The sequence below is a fragment of the Zonotrichia leucophrys genome, chromosome 1A, assembly GCF_028769735.1.
Source record: "Zonotrichia leucophrys gambelii isolate GWCS_2022_RI chromosome 1A, RI_Zleu_2.0, whole genome shotgun sequence".
Lineage (NCBI taxonomy): Eukaryota > Metazoa > Chordata > Aves > Passeriformes > Passerellidae > Zonotrichia > Zonotrichia leucophrys.
Window position 1 is genome coordinate 65,555,363 of NC_088170.1, and position 23,024 is coordinate 65,578,386.

Genomic DNA, 23,024 nt, shown 5'->3' on the forward strand with positions numbered 1-23,024 from the left:
TTGATGGAAGCAGATTATTTATAGTGATACACAGACGGTATGAAGTGCACTGCTTATCCTTGGGGCGGTGTTGTCTTTTTATACTAAAAACTACATGTGCATTATTTACCATAATTTCCCAATACCTATCACCTATGCTAGACAGTGAGCTTCTACTCTAAACCAATCTATAAGTGCCAACATCACAGCAGAATATGGAGGCCAAGAAGAAGAAGAAGCAGAGAGGCTGGACATGCCCAGATTCCTCCATCTTGCCCCCTGAACGCCCATTCTAAAAACTCCAAAAATCCATTTTTCACGTGACAAACTAACTATTATTCTACTTAAACTCTTTTGACTTGCAATTCTTCATATAAAGGTTGATAATTGTTTTTTCTGAGGGCTAAATCAAAGGCACAGGGGTCTGGGGCTCTGTGCCAAGGTCTCTGAGCCCCCGGGCAGGGCTCGAGCCCTCCAGGGCAGCCAGAGGAATTTCTGGGTTCCAACAATGCTATAATGACAGTAATTATGAGACAGAGCCAAAATATAGCTGCTTTGCATCAAGGAATCTAGCAAAAGAGGTGGAATATCATTTTTACAGGGGTCTTTCCCTGTTTTAGTACAGCTGGTTTTACAAAAGGATGCTTGACAGGTTCTTTAAAGAGAGTCTACATGCAATTTATTCAGCTGTCTTCTCTGTTTAGCTTGAAAAATCTTTGGAGAAAAGTCTCTCTGACTGTGTTTTCGCAGTGCCTCATGCCATGGGCCTTGGTTGCAAACGACAGCTAATATCAGATAAATCATGGCCTCAGGAAAAATTTCTTCTTCAAAAGTGTTGTTGAGCACTGGGACAGGCTGTCCGGAAGTGGTGGAGTCACAGTCCTGGGAGGCATTTAAAAGATGGGTAGGGGTGATGTAGGGATGTGGTTATTGGTGAACTTGGCAGGGTAAATTATTAGATTTGATGCTTTTGGAGGTCTTTTCCAACCTAAATGATTCAATGAGCCTGGTTACTGGCCAGCCACACAGGGTGCAAATGCTATGTAGGAAGGTGGGATGCCTGAGATATCTGGTATCTGCTTCCTTCAGGCCTTGAGGACAGCTGGTAGGGATTGAGCTCCTTAGAGTGCACACCCCAGAGCTAAATGCTTTTGTCATCAGCCTCTCAGCATTTATGACATATTTCCTTATTTACCTGATTTTCTCCAGCTATTTCCATCTTGTTGCTTGTAAAGTCCAAAGGGTCCAGAAAACCAGAAAAGCTTTGAAGAACAATTAAGAACTCCTCTCAAATTTTTTTTCACCTTTAGGTCCTCACAGATTTCTTCCTTGTCTTTCCCTGTTGTAAGATCCTGTTTTGGAGAGTTGTAACCACAACTGGCTTTTCACTCACTTTAGATAACCTGAGCTGTGTGTCATGACTCTTCCTTGTAGAAAATGGCACAGTGGTTTACAGGGGTTGTTTAACCCCAGGCTGGAGGGTTCTGGATTTAGAAGTTGTGCACTGCTTTACCTCAGGCTTGAATGCAATTGCTTTGCAATGAGGAAGCAGGAACTGCCCTCCTACACTTCTCAGAGCTCTCTAAAAGGAAATTATATCACATCTGATGGTGATAGCATCCAGGAATGTCTCTGGATGAGTCCTGGTGGAATGTGCCTACATTTTGGTAAGGGCAGAAGTTGGGAGGCTGGAGGAATACTCTGTAGTGGACTTCATGGTAGAGGAATCCAGATGCTTGTGTCATAGTGCCTGCTGCCCCCTCATTTACTCTAGAGTACACACAGCCTTAGGCCTTCTTCATTTCCTGCTCCAGTCTCACACTGGCCTGGTTTTGGCAGGGATACAGGTAATTTTCCTCCTAGTACCTAGTGCAGTTCTGTGGTTTGGATCAGGTATGAGAATAACTGATAATACACTGATGCTTTAGTTTTTGTTAACCAGAGTTTATACTGAGTCAAGGACATTTCAGCTTCTCATATCCTGCCAGCAATGAGACTGGAGGACACAGGGCAGCCAGGACAGCTGACTCCAGCTGACCAGAAGGATATTCCATGTTGTATGACATCACACTCAGTATATAAATGGGGGGAAAGTTGGTTGGGGGCTGCTGCTCAGGAATTGGCTGGGCATTGCTCAGCAGGTGGTGAGTAATTGCATTGTGCATCACTTGTTTTGTTTTATTATTATTATTATTATTATTATTATTATTATTATTATTATTATTATTATTTCCTTTGTTGTCCCCTTGAACTGTCTCTCAATCCAGAAGTCTTCTCACTTTCACTCTTCCGATTCTCTCCCACATCCCTCTGTGGCTGAGGAAGAGTGAGAGCCTTTGCACCATTGGGGATTAAATCATGATACACATTGTATCTCAGTTAGAGACAGTCCAAGAAGAAGGAGGAAAGCCAACTCACAATTCAGCCAACTTTCACACAGTATTTGTGAGAAAGATGCAGTTACTGTCAGGTGACTCTTAGAACAAAGAGTCACTGGTTTGGTTTTTGTTGTTTTTTTTAAAGGTGTCGGGGAGGAGTAAAAGGGACAAAGAAGCAGCTGATTAGTTTATGTTGGTGAAACAACTTTGGCAAGGTTGGAAAGAAATGCTGTACCTCTAAAAGTTGCCTAAAAGTTCACTACTGATGATTTAACTTTCCACAATTGCTCTTTTTCCAGTGCTTCTGGTTCTGTGCTCTCTTGCCTCCAAATCAAAGCATCCTGTAATGTAAATCCCTTCTGTGATCAAGACTTTGTCCTGTCCTATGGACAAGAAATGGCAATCTCCAGAGTACTACATCTCCCAAAAGAGTTGCTATGCATGCAAATGTGTAGTTATGTTGGTTCTGGTTTTTTGAGGACATTCACCAATATCTCCCACAAAAAAGGAAAGAGAGAACAAAATCTTTGGTGTCATTCATCCGTTTGAGATTTCTCTTTTTGAAGAGGTTACAAAACCTTCTAATCTATAAGAAGAAGTGGCATCTTTTTTCTTTCCCTGACACCTTATGAAGAGATCCACTCTTGCTTCCTGTCTGATCTTCAGGATGGCAAATCTGTTTGACTCCTCTTTGCCTTGAGGTCAGGGCAGCGTTTTCTGAGGGACATGGATTGTTGAGATGGCTGGGTCAGGTCTTGACTGGACACCGTTCAAAGCTCCTCTGTTCCTCAGAACATCTTCCTGAGGCAATATCTGTGCTGGCAATTTGCCATGGTCCCTGCTTGCTCCATTCTGATCTCTCATGCTCTGACTGTCTCCATTCACATCTGCTCCTTGGCCCTAGGGTGGGCAGCTGGAGCTCCACTTGCTGGACACACCCATGGTGCTCATGAAAGCTCACAGTGTGAGATCTCATCCTTGGATCACGTAGTGGAAACTGTTCCTCCACACTGCAAAAGGATTTCTCCAAGTCACCACCGTTCTGAGGAGCCCTGAGAGTGTGAAAACTGGTTAACTGTGTTGTGAAAGCAGACAATTCCTTCCCTGTGCCAGTCCCTCATGTATGCAATGATGCCTTAGGTGACATCACTGTATAAGATATTTTTAACACAGTGAAATGTGTGCTTTTCCAGCTGTATTTCAAATTATCAGTTTATCATACATGGCACTACTCTACTCATTAGAGTCAATTAGATCATTGCTATAAATCCAAAGCTTGACTATTTGTTTTCTACTGCTCCTGTTTTGCTTTTCAGGGCAGTCCTGCTGGTTTGGTACCACTATGGCTGTGTGTTTCTGTCTCTCATGTGATTAATAAATATGATATTTGCTGTCAGGGCTGCAGTCAGGTCTTTAAGCTCTCACAAAATCATTTGCAGAGTCTTGAGAGCTCCCAGCAACTGAGCTTGGGTCTGGAAGCAATAGTGTTACCCATGTTTTCCCCATATCCAGGTTTCTGCAGACCTCTGGAACAACCCCACAGAGTTAACCACAAAGCTACTTTGAAGTAATTTCCTTCACAACATTAAATATGAAATCAAGACTGGAAAGGGAAATCTAGAAGTTATTCCAAATCTTGGAACATTTGTAAGAGCCTTGTAAGCAATAGAAATAGAAGCTTAAAACATACATGAGGTGTTTCATTCCAATTTCTAGCTGGCTAAGTGATTGCTCAGCTTTATCTGCTGCAAGCCAACTGCCAACCTGCAGACAGATTATTGAAGGCAGCTCAAATAACCCAGTTTCACTCAAATAACCCAGATGTCATCTATTTGCCAAAGTGGTAAAACGGATCAGAATAATTTTGACTGCTCTCAGTGGTTGTATTCAGTTTACATTTAGTTGTTTTCAGGTCATATCTTTATGGGCATCCAGTTTCACTTATCTATTTGATATTAGAACAGGGAAAACCCCAGTTCAGCCAGCATATGCTTTCACTTGCACACAGGAGGCAGAACTGATGCCTTGCAGCTGACCAAGATTGCGGAACTCATTTCAAGTAACAAGGGCACAGATGACTCTTGGAAACCCTTTTTAGATAAGTACATGGTTCCTTTTATTCATCTTCAAAACACTATACCAAAAAAGACATTGGATAAAATTGCCTTTACACCATGACTAAGTATGTCCATTTCTGGCAAAGGGAGCTCTACACTCAGTCTGTCTTTTCTTTTTTAATTAAAGCAGTCCTTAATTTTCTGGGAGGGATTAACCCACCCAATTCCTCATTCTTTGCCCCCACATCTACTTTGTTACAGGTACCTCCAGCTTGTCACATCTACAGGCACCTCCAGCTGTTCTCTCAGAGGTGTTAGTATTGCTGCTAAGGATTGCAAACTGCACTTCCCTACATCCCTGACATTGGGGATGGGCCCATCCCCTTCACTTAAGTCAATTTAAGTCACTCTGGGCTTTCACTTTCTTATTCACCTTTCCAAACAGCACACAATCTCCAGGAGATCACAGTCAGAGAAACACTCAGCTACAGAGAAGGCTGAGGAAGAAATTGGAGGTAGTGCTCCACCACAGGTGTCCAAATCATACTGCAAAGACAAGGAAAGCTCACTGGGGAGGAAATGGCAGAAAAAAGGTTCCCACATTTCTAACATAAATCTTCTAAAGTGTACGGCATCTGTGTATCATGAAGGCAGCATTTGAATTTGGTTTGTTTTGCTTTTTAAAGTATCCCTTGATTAGTTCTCATGGTAAGTCAGCCCCTGCAACTGCTGTCTGCCAGGACACACCTCTGGAATGCACTGTTAAAATAGTTAGGGAAGTAGTGACATCCATATGGATGTTACTGGTTAGTAAGGCTAGTGTGGCTTTTAGAAACACACTTGAAATAATATTTGGCTGTTAATTATTCTCTGATTTTGACCAGACAATGTTTATGAGCATTGTTTAGGTTGTCTATAGGATGCATGAGTCTTTCCTATCCCAGCAGCTTTATCTGTAAAACTGAGGTGGTGTCAAAAACTCATTGTTGCTTCTAAAACACTTTGCATTTAAGAACAGCTAATTATTGCCAAACTGGCTGATAAGTGAGATAGCTGATGAAAATTCTGTTGTTTCAGGAACAGTATTTGTGGCTCAGCTAATGGCACTGTGTCATCAGAGTCCCTAAGGAATTGGTCCCAAGATGTCACTAGGGAGACTGTGCTTTTTTGACAGCAGTGGCCATTTGTGGCTGTTAAAGAATGCAAAACATCTTGGAGAAAAATGGTCATGCTGCCTTTTTTTGTTGCTTTGGTTTTGGTTTTTTGCTGTTGTTGGTATTTTTGTAGCTGTTCTTTCTAGCACTCCAGCAGTGCAGGGCAAATGATGTGAAGCACTGAACATCCTTACTCCCAGCATCAGTTTGCACTACACATACCCAAACAACAAAGTCTTTCCAGGAAAGGTGCAGTTACAGGACTAAGCCCTGCAAATACAGACTGTGTTGTCAAACTGCATGCACTGCATTTTTCCCCAAAGGAATATCTACACTTAACATCCCTTGGGGTTGAGACATTTTAGCTGTATTAACAGACACCATCTAAACACCAAATAGATCTTGTTGGATGGTATAAAAGCACATAAAACATCTATTTTTCTTCCACTTTAATGCATATAGAAGATAAATGGTTGAGCATAAAGTATTGTACTTCTGAGTTCATTAGCTTCTATTCAACACAGGCAAGAAATCTCTCAAAGTTATTGCTAAATGATCATAGTTCTGTGTTGTCAGTGTGATCCCTGCAGGATGTGTCCATCTCAGAGAAAATGCCCATGCAGGTGCACTGGCTGCCTCAGCAGAGAGGTCAGGGATTGAATGGGTGATGGAGTCTTCAGTATCTACACATCTCTGAAGGTAAATCCAGGGGGGGTCACATTAATGAAAATGCTGCTGTATGTATCTTAGTGCTGAATAAAAGCACCTTTTTCAGATGTTGTCAGTCTGCAGCCTGACAGAGATTTAAAATTCCCATAATCTCTCTTTTAAAAGTGCATGTGTGAGTAGATTTTGAACTCCATTGTACCTTGCAATGAAATTTTATTTTTTAGAACTGAAAAGCAGGCAGGTGGCTATGAATGTGTCTGAAGCTATTTCACCAGCCTGAAATATAAGTACTGTTGGAAAACATTTAGGAAAATAGAACATCTTAGTAGGAGATACAGCAACTTTTCATGAATTTATTTTAGTTTGCATCAGTATTCTGAGCTACAGGGATTATTAGTAGAGAAACTCTCATTGGGAGAGGGGATTGATGGCGTTGAGGCAGCAGCCCTGTGAGTTGACAGGGATGCTAATATAGCCACAGCACAAGTTTAGAGAGCAGATCAGAGCAGCTGGGTGGGCTGATAGAGAGGATCAGGGCAGCCCAGAGGAGCAGTAAGAGGATCCAAATAAGTGGATTAGTAGCATACCAAAGCACACATTACTTTTAGTTTTCAAACTCCCATTGATTTTACTGCAAGTGCATTTACTAATGTGTGGCAGGAGAAATGGAAGAGGATCAAGGCAGAATCAAGACATGGAGAGCAAGTCCCTGTGGCAAGCTGGAAACAGAGAGAGGCTGGGCTGGGGAGCACAGCACAAGATGCCCACATCAGGCTCAGTCAGGACTTGGAGGAGCATGGCTGCTGCCTGGGCTTCACCCCACAGCCTCAAGGAGCTGCCTAATGGTGTTAAATGCTTTTGTTCCTGCAGCTGAGGCTGCATTTGTTTTCCATCCATAGCTCCAGTGACGGCACTCTTACATCTGCCTTCATCTGCTGTGGCTGAAGCAAACACACCAAAATGGAGGAATGATTAGCAGCATGACCCTCTTGGAGCTCTCCCTAGCAGGGGCTCACTGGGCTGCTGGACCCTGAGCTGAGCTTGCTGCAATTTGTGCCTGCAGCATCCATCAGATCTGGGAGTGCTGACTGCTGTGCTTGGGCTGGCATCACTGACAGTGACTCTGGGATGACCCAAAGCTCAAACGTGCCCTTTCTGAGGACACCAGCCTGGCTTTACGTTTCATCTCTTAGGCAGAGGTGGTAGTGATGCAAAGACACATCCAGTCTAAAACTTCTAAGCACTATTGCTCTTTATATAGCAGAAAAGTTCAAATTTCTAGGCAAAATAACAAGCCCTACTCACATTGTCCTCAGCTGCCTTGAAGGACTTGGGTAGTAAGGCCAAAATTAGTTCAGCCTGTGGTTTCTCCATGTTGCAGAGAAGCAGAGGATGTCCATGTGGACAGATCTCTTTTACTCTCCACATCCTCTTTCATAAAAAAGAGCATTGTTGGGACCTTTTCTTCTTCATCCTTCAACCACATCTGTTTCTTAGACACCTTTTTCTCTTTTCCATTCCCAGAATTCAAATCCAAACACTGGTTTGTCTAGGGATGACTTAATATCCAACTATCCCACAAGTATGGGATCAGAGTGGGTGACCATCAAGCATTGACTCTTCAAACACAGTGCCCTTCCTTGCAACCTTAGTCCAAGCTGTACATAAATTCAAAAAGGAGAGGGAAAGTCCAATCTTGCAGTCAAAAAGGGGTTTGCATTCTGATATGGAAATGTTTAGAAGGTTTGCATTCTGATATGGAAATGTCCAGAGGGTTTGTAACTGCACACACAAAGAACACTTTGTACATAGATTCAGTTATATTCTTTATTGTTGAAACAGTTCTGGAATGTTTTGGTCTCCCTGATCTGGCAAACAGATGAAAACATTGGTCTGTCCTGTAATTTTTTTTCTTTAAAATTTATATGAGAAAGATTAACAAGCAGCAGGATGGACAAGAAGGCATTTCAAAACTGTGTTCCAAAAGAAAAAGGGACGTGAAATGTTAATACTGTGACTCAAATGGTACAGGGAAAACTTAAGGAGGATTGGAAAACAAGTTAAACTGCACTCCTGAATTCAGAATTCTTCAGGACATCCAGACACCTTCCTCTCTGAGTCCTTGGATATGGCAGCCTGAGAGCCTGCTGAAAGGGAAGGTTTGGAGTGAGACAGCAGAGCACAACGTGGCCTATTGTCACTTTGGGGCTAAGCACTGCCCACACATGTCATATGACCTCAAAACCACCACTGGAAACACTACTGCAGCTTATAAAATCCTCAGTGCCAATCCTTACACATAACTAACCAAAATAGCTCACCTATTAACCTGTCACCTGCACAGCTCCTGGTGTCCAATTTACCTCTTCACCTTTCTCCTGCTCCCTAACACCACACAGGACCCCGTCAGGCTCCAGGATGAGTGCTAATCATGGTGCTATTAATGTGACAGTCAGCAGCCTCTTCCCTCTTCACACAGCCTCACATGAATTCCTTGACATTAGACTAAGCCTCAGATCAAATCACTGAGTTTATGAGACTTTCTCCACTATAATTTTTCCAACTGAAAAGCTGAAGTGGTTCTTAGTACACTTATTCAATTCTCTACAGCATCTTTGTCCTATACCATCCTACTTCTGAATAATAAAATATTATCATGAACTGGACTCACCTGGAAACAAAAAGTCTGGGACATCCTGTGTGAAGAGCAGCATGCTGCTGTTAATATTGAAATATCACTAGATTAATTATATTTAATCAGTTAGCTCATGATCTGAAATGAAAAAGAAAAGTATTTTGCACATCAGGAAAATTACTATCAGTTAGAATGGGGAAGGGATATTTTGAAAGTAACTTGAAGCATAATAACTAAGAAATCATCAGAGATGATCATGCTGACTTGGGACATGTTGCAAGACAAAGCCCTTATTTAGCTGGCTAATTTCATGGCATTTTGAAAAACACATTACTCATTTAATTTGAGGAAATACTTTTAAACCATTCATGAATAGGTACAAAATGCTCAAATTTTTCATATTTTCACCAGAAAAAAAAGACCTATGGGTTCTTAATATGTAATAATAACAACATGATACTGAGACAGAAACTGAAATAAAAGATGAAATTAAAAGCTGTCTGCCCCCAGAGCCAGTGTGCACTTTATCCTAAGTCACTTGGCTGCCACAGTGATGCAGGCAGTGACTATCTAGGGTGACACAAGGCAGCCATTCTAGTGGGATAAAGAGGACTTTCATCTCTGCATTTCTCCAGCTGGAATAATGCAATAGTGGCCTGTGACAAATGAGCAGATGATCCCAGCCCAGTTTTAGGATGCCTACCCCAAAATGCCCAACAACAGACTCACAGCTCCCTGTACATGGGAGCCTTTGGGTTTGTGGAGTTTTTTCTCAGTCCCAGCTGAGAAGCACCAGCAGTGCAGGACAGAAAGCTGCTTCCAGCTACAGGATCCTCCTACGTGTTGTGTGGATAACTACAAGACTTTGACCTAAAGTCACCTTGTCCTAGTTTCTAATTCACTTTTATGCAGATGAGATGGCAGGATTGGGGCTGTGGTATCCACACTGGCTCCTACTTGCAGAAATGAAAGCTGCAAAGATTTATTCATCTGAGTGACCATAATTAGGCTAGCTTGCAGGATCAGGCTTATTCTGCAGGAAAAGGATGGATCTCTCTAACTCACAAAAAGGAAAATCAGAAATATCAGTGGAAAAGGGGATGTGCTAATTCTTGGAAAACATTACTGGAAACTGCACTGCCCAGGCTGAAATGTCATTTAAAGCCACGAGTACCCCTTTAAGCAAAATATCAGCACAGGGAAGGAAGAACTAAAACCAGTAAGAGAGCAGCTGATAAAACATTGCCATCACATTTTCATAAATTATACCCCAGAATGTTTCACAAAATTGAGTAACAGAGGAAAATAGAAAAGATTTTTGTAGCACATTCCTTTGGCAAATGCAGGATAAAGCTCATCATGTGAGCTGAACTGTAAATGAGGGCCTTATGCTTTATAAAAATTCTCCTATTGTCCCAGGAAGGATGAGAGTCAAACAGTTTCAGCATGTAAGTCCTGTAAATAAAGTTAGTTAGTAGACAGGAATCAGCAGACTGTTTGGGGAGGAAAAAAAAAAAGAGAAAATACACTTTTTGTAGGAAAAATTTAGGCACACTGCTGCTGCATTTCAGACCCGACTTTATTACACTGTACCAGAGATTAATTGGACCCACAAAATCCAGCAAACAGCATATGACACCCATCTACCTTTGCTGCTTCAGCATCCTCCCAAAAATATATAATGCAGGATTTTAAATAGTACGTTAGCCCAGTTTCCTTTCATAAAGTCTTACAGAGAAGTTTAGGAAAATTCCAAAAGTAGCATACTGATTGCCTCTGGGATTTTCCACTTAGCAATTTAATAGAAAATTACACCCCTACCCAATCTGTGAGGTTTCCATAACCTCCCTCGTGAATTTAATTTTCCAGCATATAATAAATTTTACCATTAGGCATATTTTCTGATATTGCTTCACCATTAAGGCTATTTCCCAATTTTTCTTTTTAGAACCACGTATACCCTCTGTGTGGTGTCTGGATGGCACCTTGCACTGAAGAATTCAGGTCTATGTCCATGCACACAGTTAGGATACAAATTGCTACTGTTAGTATTCAATTTGCTTCCCTCCTGCTCATTTTATGTCATTATTCCAAGTGATAGGGTCGGTCAATATTACTGGAGCTAACAGGATTCTCCTGGGTACTCTGAGAAGACCAAGGCAAGATCTGCATTTGCATCTGTTCAAGTAGGCGTATGCAAGTATCACACAGTCTTCTCCTTGTCACAACACAGTCTGACTACATGTAAAACACAAGATGATGATCGGAGCTGTGTTTGCAGTTATCAGCAGTCATAACTGTAAACGCCTGGGTCCTTTCTCTACAGGCAACAGGCAAAAGCACTCTCGGCTGTAAAAAAAAAAAAAAAACACTCCACCCTCAGTGAATTTAGCACAGTGAGCAAACTGGAAGTGTGGCTGAAGGCGTCAAGTGGTGAATAAATCAAAGCACTAATTTCAGCTGTGTTTGGGCCAGCCGTATGGCTGCAGTGACCTCACGGTGACCGTCGGGAGGGCTGCCAGACGCCCTAAATCTCGCTCCTCTGGAGAGCCGAGACTCTCTTCCTCTTGCTAAGGCGATCCAGTTTTTGGCCGAGGGACTCCCTTCCTCTCGCTAAGGCGATCCAGGTTTGGCAGAGCTCAGCCCAGCTGGCGGCTCGGCGCTCTTCTCCAGGCCTTCGTCCATGACACCAGCGGACACATCGCTGCGATAATCAATGTAAAACACGGCAACAAACAGGTGTTGCCATCGGTTCCTGAGGTTTACCCACTTCCGCACGCCAACTTCAACCCCCTCCCCGCCGGCCCTGGCCCGGTCCGGTTAAACACGAGGAGTTCCCCCGCCGAGCCCCTGAGGGGAGCCGCGGGCAGCACCGCGGTGCCGAGCGGGCAGCGCCGGTGCCCGTGTGCGAGACGCGCGGCGGGAGGGGGACACAAAATGGCGCTGCCCCTCAGCCCCTCGCCCTCAGCCCGCGGCGGGGCCGAGTGGCGGCGGGCCGGCCCCGGGGTGGCGGCGGCTCCCGGCCGGCGGAACCGCCGCCTTCCTTCCCCCAGCAGGTGGCACCGGGGTCCCGGCGCCGGCGGCGAAGCCATTGCGGGCCGCCCTTCGCCGCCGGGCCGCGGCCGCGCAGCCGGCGGGGGGGAAGGCGGCGGCATCGCCCCCGCGGGGCTCCCCCCGCCGCACCCCGCTTTTCCTCAAAGTTCGGGGCGGGAGCGGGGGGGAGACCGGAGCCAACTTGTCCCGGATCCCTTTATTCGCCGCCGGAGCCGCCGTCTCTCCCAACCCCCGCGTGTATTGCTGATCGGAGGGACGGAGCTCGGTCCTGTGTCCGCCCCGCTCCTTCCTGTCCGCACCATGGAGTTCGCCCAGAGGAAGAGGAGCAGGAAATCCCAAAGCTTTAAACTGGTCAACGAAGGTAAGGCGGGGGCGGCCGGGCTTTGTTCGCTGGCCGGGGGCAGCCCCGACTTTTGCCCCGGGGGGAGCGGGGCGTTATGAAACGCCGGCGCCCCCGGGCCGCCGCTCCCTCCCGGCTCTGTTATTGAACTCCGCAGTCCTCCGCCTGAACTCCCCGAAACCATTGCACGCCTATCTTTTTTTTTTTTTTTAATTTTATTTCTTTCGCCCCCTTCCCGTTTCCTCTTTCTTTTTTTAATTATTTTTTTGCATGTGTGTTACGTGTTGTTGCAAAACCACCACCTCAAGCCTCCCCACCACCACCTCAGGTGGACGTGTTATTTTTTTCCAAGCAGAGAACCTTGCACAAAATAAAGTTGGATCGTGTTTAGTGGTGAATCCTGCTTGGGCGGGGGGGAGAAAAAAAAATCGGGAAGCGAGCAAAAAATAAATGACACTTGAGCAGCGACAGAGCTCCTTAGCATTCAACTCTTGTGGATTTATTGTATTTGGGGTGGTTTTTTTCCTCTCCTCGTCTGTGTACATCCTTGTATTTCAAAGAAAAGCTGAATCGAGATCGCTTTATTAAAAATCCACGCAGGTAATTAATTGTACGTGGGCAGGGGAGAGCCGCTGGCGTGTAACTTGTTCGCTCGGGGTGTGTTTGCTTTTGGAAAAGAGGATATTTTAAAAGGGATCGTGAGGGGAGAAATATTTGAATTCATGTCGGGCAAGAAGCACAGCTCTGTGTTTCAGTCTTCTTGTTGTTGTTTTCTTTAATTAAAGGGGGAAAAAAGATAGAGCCGCTGGTAGGCATTTTCACAGGTGGACTTCCCAGCCCTAGGGATTTATTTTGGTTGGGGATTTATCCCTTCTCTAGCCGATGAGATGTTTTTGCCCTGATGGAATTGATTCGAGATCGTTTCTCCTTTTGTGTTCTCAAGTATTGGACGGGAATATCTCCATGAAACGCTGTGTGTGTCCTGCATGCCAAGTTCAAGGCAGGTGACTGCTTGGGTGTAATGTCACGCTGGTGAAAAGGGGGACACACACGAGTGTGAAGACTTGCTGTCTGAGGAGTGCTCTGCCAAAATTACATTTGAAATGAAAAAATTCAAAGATGGAAATAAACTCACTTGGTGGGAGTAGTAAATAATGACTACTATATCGTGCTAGGGGAGTCTGGGGCATCACACATGGTCCCTGTTAAAACCAGAGGGGCAGGGACTTGCCAGACGTGTCTGAAATGCATTGGAGGTCTGTATCCATTAGCAAACCCATCAAGGGTGTAATTTTACAGAGAACGGGTTTGCTTTGTGGGCTTTTGGTACTGAACATGCTCCCAACTTGGAGGCAGAGTTAGTGCATGACTGGGCTGGAGCATGGAGAGGGTGAAAGCAAAATGGAAAAACAAAACTGAAATTTTGCTTTTTTTTCTTTCCGTCCTAATGAGCCTGTAAAAAGAATATTTGCCAAAAATAGGTTACTATTATGCTAATCTCAGTTGCCACTTTTTACAGGTTTAGATATGCCTCAGTGTATGAGACAATCTGTTTAACCTTATTTTAATAGGTAAATCCAGTTATGATGGTACGTTATTAATAATATTTTATCTGTGGTCTCTTTTTGGATGTAGAGAATTAAATACAAAGCTACACTAAAAGCATATGCTAGAGAGAAAATTATGTCTTTTTACTTTGAGAATGGAGGAGATAAAAATCAGGTTTTGTATGTGAGTCTGCACTCTTATACTCTTTTCTATCACAGTTGATTAGAAAGATAATTATGTATAAACAGTTGTCTCTTGTTATTGGCCTTTGCCTCTTGCAGGAGTTACTCTGTAATGTCACAGGTTAGTGTTTACTGTTGTGAAATTGATACAGTTTTCCAGTGCCTGGACTGGAAAACTGTATCATCCAAGGCAGAAAAATGAAACCAAAGAGAAAAGGCCATGCTGTATGAATTGGCTGGTAACACACCATCTGCTATTGATGTGTGCCCATACAATGTTTATTCTGTCCCAAAAATTACTTTGAGCACCTTATCACAATTATCAATAGTGACCAAATCAAGAGAAAGTCCATTACTGTGCTAAACCACAGCCACCTCTGGGGTGAAATGTGGTGACTTTAAGGCAGCAGCTGCAGACCAGAAGAATATTGTGCCCAGCTGGGTGTACAGGGAAATGCTAGAGAAGAAACTGGGTGTAATCTGTATATCTAAGGACTATGAGTCTGTAAGTCATTTAAGTCCTAGTTTCCACTTACTTGCTTCCACAGATCTTGAATGTCCTTGAGAGGATGAAGGTGCAGAGTGTGGCAGGTAGACCCTGCCTGGCTGTGGCCACCAGGTGCCCACCAAGCCACTTCATCACACCCTCTGCTCCACAGGACAGCTGGTGATCCTGGAAGGCAGCACAAACCCTGCCAGTTTAGTTCCATAAAAGAAGCTTTTACTTCCTCTATGTCATATCTCAGACTTCACCTTTACCCATTTCATTGGCTGGGCGTGCTCGGGAAGCAGAGGAATCCTTTGTGTAGCACCTCATCCCTGACCTCTCCAGTTCTGTGGTGTGTTCTGGGTTGTTTCCCCCTCATTTTCTTTCCAGGCCCTTCTCATTCCATAGAATTGCTGTGTTAGGCTCAGTTTTAGTTTACATACTGGGTTGTTCCTCCTCTTGTGCCTTCGAGACAGTTGTGCTGTACAAATAAACACACCTAAGAAAAAAGTGACTTCCAGGAGCCTTTTCCAGTCCTGTGCCTGTTTGGTCAGAGGTGCAGGTGTGCTGCTTGTGGAAGGAGCTGCTTCTGCTGCCCTCCACTCGTGTTACACCTTTTTAAGTGAGTCCCCCCAAAGTCCCTTCCATGAGTTAATCTCTGCCTCACTTTTTGTGAGGCGAGTAAACATAAAACCAGTTTCAGGAGGGAGTAGCTGAGAGCGTTGGGAACTGGGAGGGCATGGAAGGAGTGAGGTGGGGAGGTGGCTCTTTCAAGACACTGAATATATTGTTCAGTCTTGAGTGATTTGCTGAAGGACAGAGTGTGTGCCAGTAACAGAGGCAGAAATAGCATCCATGAGAGCTGCCTTAAGTGACTTTTTTTTTTACTTGGACTTACTATTTCTCTCTGTGTAAACAAAGCTCTGGTTTTAGTGAACACCTGCCTGGTGTTACAGCAGAGACCTTCACAGCAAAATATTCTTTTACTTTAAATAGAAACTCAGTGGTGATTTTTTTTAATATCTTGTAACATATGAGATGCCAGTGCTAATTCTTCAAGTCATTACAGGCATTAATTTCTAGAAGTGAATATCCTAAGGTGTCACTGATCCTCCTTTCTTCAGAACTGGGAGGCCAGTGACATCAGTATGAGTCAAGCTGAGCAATAGAGCCCTGGTGTACATTGCTGATTGCTTACTGAGGTGAAGTTTGAAAGTTTGCCTTGGTCTCTGGGAAGGTAAAGTTTTTATTATAAATCTGCTTTCCTTCTGTAAAGCAAGAAGCCAGATAATTGGCATCTGGTGGGATAATTTGCTGTGAAAATGAACACAGTAATTTAGGGCAGGCGTAGCTATTCCCTAAAATCTGTGAAATATTTGAGCTGAGTCTCTCCAGTGTGAGCAAAGGTTTTTTAGGAGGTGCTGATACAGAGCACATTTTCTGTGGTTAATTTGATGTACATGAAATAAACTGCAGATATATTGATAAATTGTGTTGTAAAACTGTAGCAATGTGTTCAGTGTTCATTTTTTCCAGATCACTTGAATTCTAATTTTTTTTATCGTTTTTCATTCCAGATTACCATCATGAGATATATAAGATCTCTGACTACAGCAATGATGTTAATGGGGAGACCAAAGAAACACAACCAGTTTTTTTAGGTATGTGCTTGTGTTGATTAATTTTCAGGCAACATTGCGTGGCCATTTGCAATTAGGGAGGAAAAAACCTCTGTGCAAGCACAGAAAGTGCCTGCCATTGTTTAATATGACATTCTCTTCAAGACCCTTTTATTCTATGAATTGCCAATATATCCTTTATTAACACTGCTAAAAGTTGTAATTTCAGACATAAATGTTTATTAGTGTCTACACACAGTGCTAATTATCACTCACTCAGAGAGCCAGATGCTGACTCTGCAGTTTTGCAGCTCTGTGCTCACCCCATTTACATTGCATATTCCCTGGCATGCTTCACTGGCAATAGTTTGTGTAATTGGGGTATTACATCTTTGACATCTGGATAACAGAAATTCAATTTCCAGGAAGCTGCTATTTGTTTGGTTTTGCTTCTGCCTTGGGTGGGATAGAGGATTAATGTGCTGTCTTAATGTAATGTCCTTTCACCTCTGGAGCTTGCCTGCTAATCCTGGCATGGCAAAATTAAATTAAATCAACAGTTAAAAATGTGTAAAGAAAATACAGAAGTACTATAGAGTCTGCAGCATGATATGTATTACAGCACATCAGTGACTGTCTTTCAGTGAACCTTTACCTTTCTTGTGTGCTTTTTATCCTCTATAACTCCTCAGCTGCAGAGTGCTTCTTCCTTTCCTGCTTCTATCCCCTTCCAATTGCATCCAGGACCTCACCTGGATAAAGCCCCTCTTGGCAGGCTAAATTCAGAGAAGGAGGGGCCAGTTTTTTGAGCTGTATAAAGCAAGCTTATGAACACTCTGTTCAGGCTTTGGAGAAAGCAGATGTCATTGCACCAAGAAACTTGGGAATGTCTGCCTCTCCTTTTCAGCACCAGGAGCCAAACCATTTTTGTGGGGTGATTTAAGGTTTCTGGAGCCTGTGTGTGTTGCCCCCTGGAGCCAGCAAGTAGCATTGAAATGTGGGAATTGGCACCTGAGGTTACTTTGCATGCAAAATGCCTTTGTCTCCTAAATTCATAGTGCCACATCCTCTTCTAGAGGTCAGAAGCAAATGGCAGAGAATAGGAGGATGTGTTAACACAGGGGTTGGAGCTGCCTTAAATTCCCTTCTCAGCTTTTCACCATTTGAGCAAGTGTTTCTTCCCTACACCCATTTCCAAGGAGAAGCAAAGGCCACTGCTGTGCTTTGTGTTTGGATTTCATGTTCTGGAAGCACTTTTGGTGAAGTCTGATAAACCTGATGGCGTGAGCTCCACCACAGGTTTACTTGAAATGCTTTTTCTTCCAACTCTAAGTCATGAGAAGTCATTCTAGCAAGAACTAGGCATCAGCCAGGGTGCTCTAAGAATGTGCAGAAGTCTGTGTTTTGACATTTGTGCTGCGAGTCAGATCCACTGATTTTGATTTTTGGCTTGGTTGTGTTGTCCTTAGATTTGTTTGGGTTTTTCTTTTTTAGTAAGTCCAGCTTTTCATTGTGACTGAAAGTGTTCTGGCATTTAAGTGTCTCAAGTTCACCTATTTCAAGAGTCAGTCAGAATTTAACCTTTAAGAATGTGAATCCTATCAAGGATCTTCCTTATCAGGTACAGTCAGGGTGTAATCACTGCTTCACTTGATTTCACTGCTTTATGCCAGAATTTATCTGTGGAGGATGTTTATTCCAACTTGGTGATTTAGAGTCAAGTTTGTTCTCCAGTTTAAGTGATCCATGGGATCAGCAGCTGAAACCTCAATGTGATGCAGCCTTCAGTGTGGAATGGATGCTATGATACAGCATTGAAACTATTACTTTTAGGGAAGGTGAAATGTTAGTGGCAGTCTATAAATGAGTGACGCTTTCTGACGAATGGGATGTGGAAATTGAGCATGTTAACTCAAAACTGCTGTTGAGAAGAGGGAAGCTGCTAGGGTAAATGAGTAAATCACAAGAATCAGTTTATTGTACAAAATAAAATAAGGATGAGATGTTAAGAAGGACCTGATGAACCTAGATGGTCTTTTTTGCACCAGCATAGATGGGCACAATTGGAGGAAGCTTCAGTGCAATTAAAGGAACAGCGTACTGGATATGAGCTCTGTGCTGCAATGGTGTAGAGTCCAGCTGCTGTCTGAATAGAGCTTGGGAAGTTTTCTCATGTAGTGCAGTGCTGGGAGTGGGGATGGGGTGGCTTGTCCTCTCCCCCAGTCCTTTGTTCTGATAAGATGATGAACAAGAAGTCACATCTTTCTAGATGAAGGACGTGCTAACCACAGGCTTTACAAGATTCCAAGGGAATGTGGAATATCACTGCTGTATTTTGTGGATGAGGACTGGCATGTCTTTTGTTTTGAAGGAAAGGGCTTAATTATCTGGTAGCAGGACAGACTGCTCAGCCTGAGAAGGAGGAGGCAGCCCAGAGTGAAATGCTTGAACCTCAAACATGGGTGAAATTTAAAACAGACCTGACTTCCATTTTTCCACTAGAGTCACAGGGCTGCTAGCCCAGACTTGGTATTACAAGCCCTTGAAGGGACCATGTACACTTGTGTCTTGTGGACAGTGATGATTAAACTTACACTGTCTATTAAAAAAAATCTTTTGCATACACCATATAGGTTTTTTTCAGTCTAAATATTTTTATTACCAACACCAAAAAGTGGAAATACAGTATACTTCCAGACTGAGTGTTTTTACAATGCTTTCAACTTGAAATTCAGGCTCTATGTTTGAAAGGTTAATGCAGAAAACTAATTATATTATCCTGGTAATCAAATGTGTGATGAGACATTTGTCTGTGTAATTAACAGTGAAGAACTTTTATAGTTTCATAAAATTGCATGCTATGCACAGTGTGCTTGGAGCATTTGTTTTGAAGAGATGTCCAAAACAGAGATGTTTATGACTGATATAAAGTGGAACTGAAATGTGCTGTAATGCAGGTGTCTGTGCATTTTACAGCATTTCACATTGTTGGAATGGAAGGCAGCAGATTAATAACTTCTCTGTGTCATGGTAAAAATAAATAATGTGTTCTTGGAGCAGGGGAGCAATGCATAAGTTACTCACTAATTTCAAGAATTTATTCTGTCCCAGAAATTATATCCTTTGCAATTTATTCACAGAGAAAAAGTTGACTTAACAAGTAACTTCACAGACTTGTGTTACTGTTAATAGGATTATATCCCAAGTCTGGTTGTTGCAGTAGTGGCTTCTGTAATTAAGACTGCATAGAAGTTTATTTTATGTATCTGTGTTCTCTAATGATCTAACTTGGTAAAGTATTTCCCTTTGGGGCTAAAGCATGGTCTTGGATATTTCCAAGAATTGGGGGAAGTTGATGTGTATCTATTATTACTTTTTTAATTATATGACCCCATTAATATATACTTTTATTGAATAGTTGCTCACTTGTCCTTTCCCAAGTGATTTAGCTGGCACAATGTGGCATGAAAGTGTGTAACTTGGGTTTTTGTACCTTCTCCTGTTGGGTGTTTTGAAACTGTTTCACCAGGCTCTTCCAAAGATTTACTTTGTTTGTGGTGGGAGTGGTGGCTGGGCCTACTGGTGTGATCCAGTTTCCTGGGAAACAACCCCCAAAAGCCTGGATGGTCTCAGGTCTGATCCTGGGTTTGATTCTGCAAATTTCTTTGCTTACATTGGTGTTTATGGGGTTTAGTAACTTTTGTCTCATAGGCAGGGTTATCAAACCGTGTGTTTCTGTGCTTGCTTTGTAAGAGATCTGATTTGAGGGTGATCCAGTTTTCCTGCATATCTAATTCTAGTGCTTTGTGTGGTGACATGAACATAGCAAAGTGCTTTGAGGTGATGTTTTAGAGCAGTGCTAAGATGCCTCAACTCAGACACCTTCAATGTCCCCACGTGTTAATTTAGCAGAGTCAGATTCTCCAGCCTGTAACTCATGCTGCTTGTGTGACCCTCTGACATGGCTCATGACCACTGCCCTCCCTGCTGACTTGGGGTTTAGTTTGTTAATTTGCCAAGGGTGTTGTTGCCTAAGTGTAGAACCTTGCATGCTGGCAGAGACCTGGGATCACTTTTTTGGGAAATGAGTGCTTACCCCATCAGTTTAGTTCATGGATGTCTGATTCCAGTTATGCACAGAGAAGCCACAGTGAGACTCCACGTGATTGAGGAGACCTTTGCTCTGATAAGGAATCATGCACATGGATCCTCTCTTTTCCACATGCTGACCTCTGCAACTTTCTCTTTCAGGACAACTTGTGGTACAAGATGACCAACAAATAGCTAGATTTTTGAAAGTTAGGATTTGATGTGGGTGTAGTTCTTGCTGAGAAGGGATGCTGAGCTTCCCTCCAGGATAACTGTCTCTGATGGAAATACCTGAGCACTGTGTAGCATTCCAAAAGGTGTTTTGGTGAGTTCAGCCTGGCTGAGCAGTGGAGATGTGCCCTGTGTGCACTTGCTTCCTGATTCCTTGAGCTGAATCAGCCCTTTACAGTGTTCAAACACAGCAGGCGAGTTTTGCTGGCCCCCTTCCAGAGAGGGCAGCATTCAAATGGCATCTAATAAATTGCAGTTTAATATGCTTAATTATATAACCCTTTGCACTTACTTATTATTTTTTTGTTGAGCTTTCACACCATATGCTTCAACTTCCACTTTTTCTCACCTCTGAAGCCTTGTTTCCATACAAACCAGGCTCCTGTTGTCAGCTCACATGTGCTTGTCTGGCTGCCTGTCACTGCCATTCCTACCCTCACAACAGCTCCACCAGTTTCAGCCTAGTTGGACACAAACTGATATAAAAGTAACTTCAGTAAGAAGCCTGATCTAGGAAAAATCCCTGTTTGTATGTTCAACAAAGGAAAAAATTCCTTAGGTGTTTCATCTGTCCAAAAAGCATAAAATTAAACTATAATTAATAGAAAAATTTTATTTTCAAAATCAACTCATGAATATATCCAAAATATATGAGAAACATAAATGTTAAAAAAAAAGGAAGGAATTGCAAACTACTGGACAAAGAGGACATGATGGTTATTTGGTTTTGTGAGTCAAAGGAAGGAAATCTCAGATACAGACATTTGTCCAGCTTTAATTCTGTTCACCCATTTACTTTAAAACACACACATTAATACAGACATGGTTGCCACTTGTGTGGCACTGGGATAAAATTAATGCTTGAACATATCAATATGGTCACATACAATTTTATAATAGTTTGCAGTGCTATGATAGTATTTGATAAACTGTTCAGGGAAAGTATAACAAGGTGTTGGTAGGCAGTGTGATATATTAAGTTTAATAAACATAGTAGTAAAAAGACGGACAGGCACATAGGAGCAAAGAGTGTAATAAATAAATTATCATTAGTGTGTTGTTAACTGGAGTTGTTTACAGGCCTGTTGCTTCAGACAGCTGCACACTTAGCACGTGGGTGCTACTGCAGCCTGGAACAGTTTTCTGGTTTCCATTTGTTCCTTTGTCATTTTAAACATTCTTGCAGCTTTTGGAGCAGGAAGTTTTTATGTCCTGTACACTTCCAGTAAGGAAATAGATTGAAATTCATTTTGAGGAAATTACTGTTTATGTTGTGTAGCATTTATTAAAGGGCTTTGTTTTGGGGTTTTTTTGTTGTTGTTGTTTTTATAAGATTACAGTCACATCACATAGGAAAAAAATAGGTTGTTTGCAAGGGGTCATCGTGGAAACAACTGTAACAGTAGTTATTTAAAATTGTTAATATGTTTTTGTTATGACAATTGAATCTCTATATACAAGTTCCTAAATAGGGCTCTAACTTGCCATGTAAGTGTCTTAGTGTTTTGCAAGTAACTTCAATGGTGTCAGATAAAACCCAGGGATTTACATGGGGTATCCAAATGGCAAATCCTGTAGGCAGCCTTTGGAGGCATCCCCATCTCCCTGGAAATGGTGAGGAGCTCTGGTATGTGTACAGAGAGAGGCTGAAGTATGCACCACTCTTCTCAGGCCTCAGCATCTATCTCAGAAAGCTTTGCACAGACAGGTAATGCAGATTTCTATGTAATAAACTGGTTTTTCCCAGTGCTTCATTATTCTATTTAGCATTTAAAAGAAGGCTGGCTCTTCCACAGGACATACTAATTTGAATTGTTGTGTTTTCTCTGTGCCCCATCTATTTTTTTTTTCTCATTTTTAAATTACATGGTTATTATCTGTGAGAATTATCAGCAGTGGAATAACTGATAACAAAGTGCTGTCCTTGGGCTCTAGAGCTAATAGCTAAATGAGATAACCAGGGAGCAGGAAGTTAAAATCTGTTACTGGTGTTGCACCTATCTGCAGATTCAGGTGGTGTAACAGCATCTGCTCTCCCCTCCTGTGGGGAGGATGCTGCTGTTGCTGGTCAGCTACAAACTAAAAGCTGGATAAAGGCGTGATTGGGAGGGGGGAGATGTAAACTTGCACTGAAGACTCAGTCAGGTTTATAGCCTGTAGGATTTCAATGTGCTTTCTTGCAAAAGGGAAGACATATCCTAAAAACAAAACAAAAAACAAACAGAAAAATCCCTGGGAAAAAAAAATCCAAAAAGCCAAACCCCAACAAACAAGCTTACAAAGGGTGAATCTCCCTGTAAGGATCTACCTAATCAAAAAGATAAGTTTATCTAGGGTGCAAGTTCAGGGTTTATTGTAACATAAATATAGTGGTTTTTTCTGTCTGGAGTTCAGTATGCTCATGTCACTGTATAGGAACACTTCTATATAAAGGAACAAGGGAACAGAATCAAGGCTGAATAAGCTCAATTAACATTAATATTTTATGTAATTGGGGAAGGGAAATTTAATCTTTCTAACAACATGTCACCCGACCAGACACGTAGCACAGTCCCTGCACCCAGCAGAGGAGGTGGGTGGGTGGGAAGCTGTTTTGATACTC

The 23,024-nt window shown here is 42.6% G+C and overlaps 1 protein-coding gene across 2 annotated transcripts in view; it reads left to right on the top strand.

Annotated features, from left to right (window-relative positions):
- Positions 1-11,352: 11,352 nt before the first annotated feature.
- BEND7 (BEN domain containing 7) overlaps positions 11,353-23,024 on the top strand; it is a 47,127-nt gene continuing 35,455 nt past the window's right edge. For both annotated transcript variants that reach the window (XM_064703012.1, XM_064703013.1), the window contains exons 1-2: positions 11,353-12,287; positions 16,061-16,144. In XM_064703012.1, coding sequence (XP_064559082.1) covers positions 11,810-12,287; positions 16,061-16,144 — 562 coding nt within the window. In that variant the 5' untranslated portion in view covers positions 11,353-11,809. The remainder of the gene's footprint in view (positions 12,288-16,060; positions 16,145-23,024) is intronic.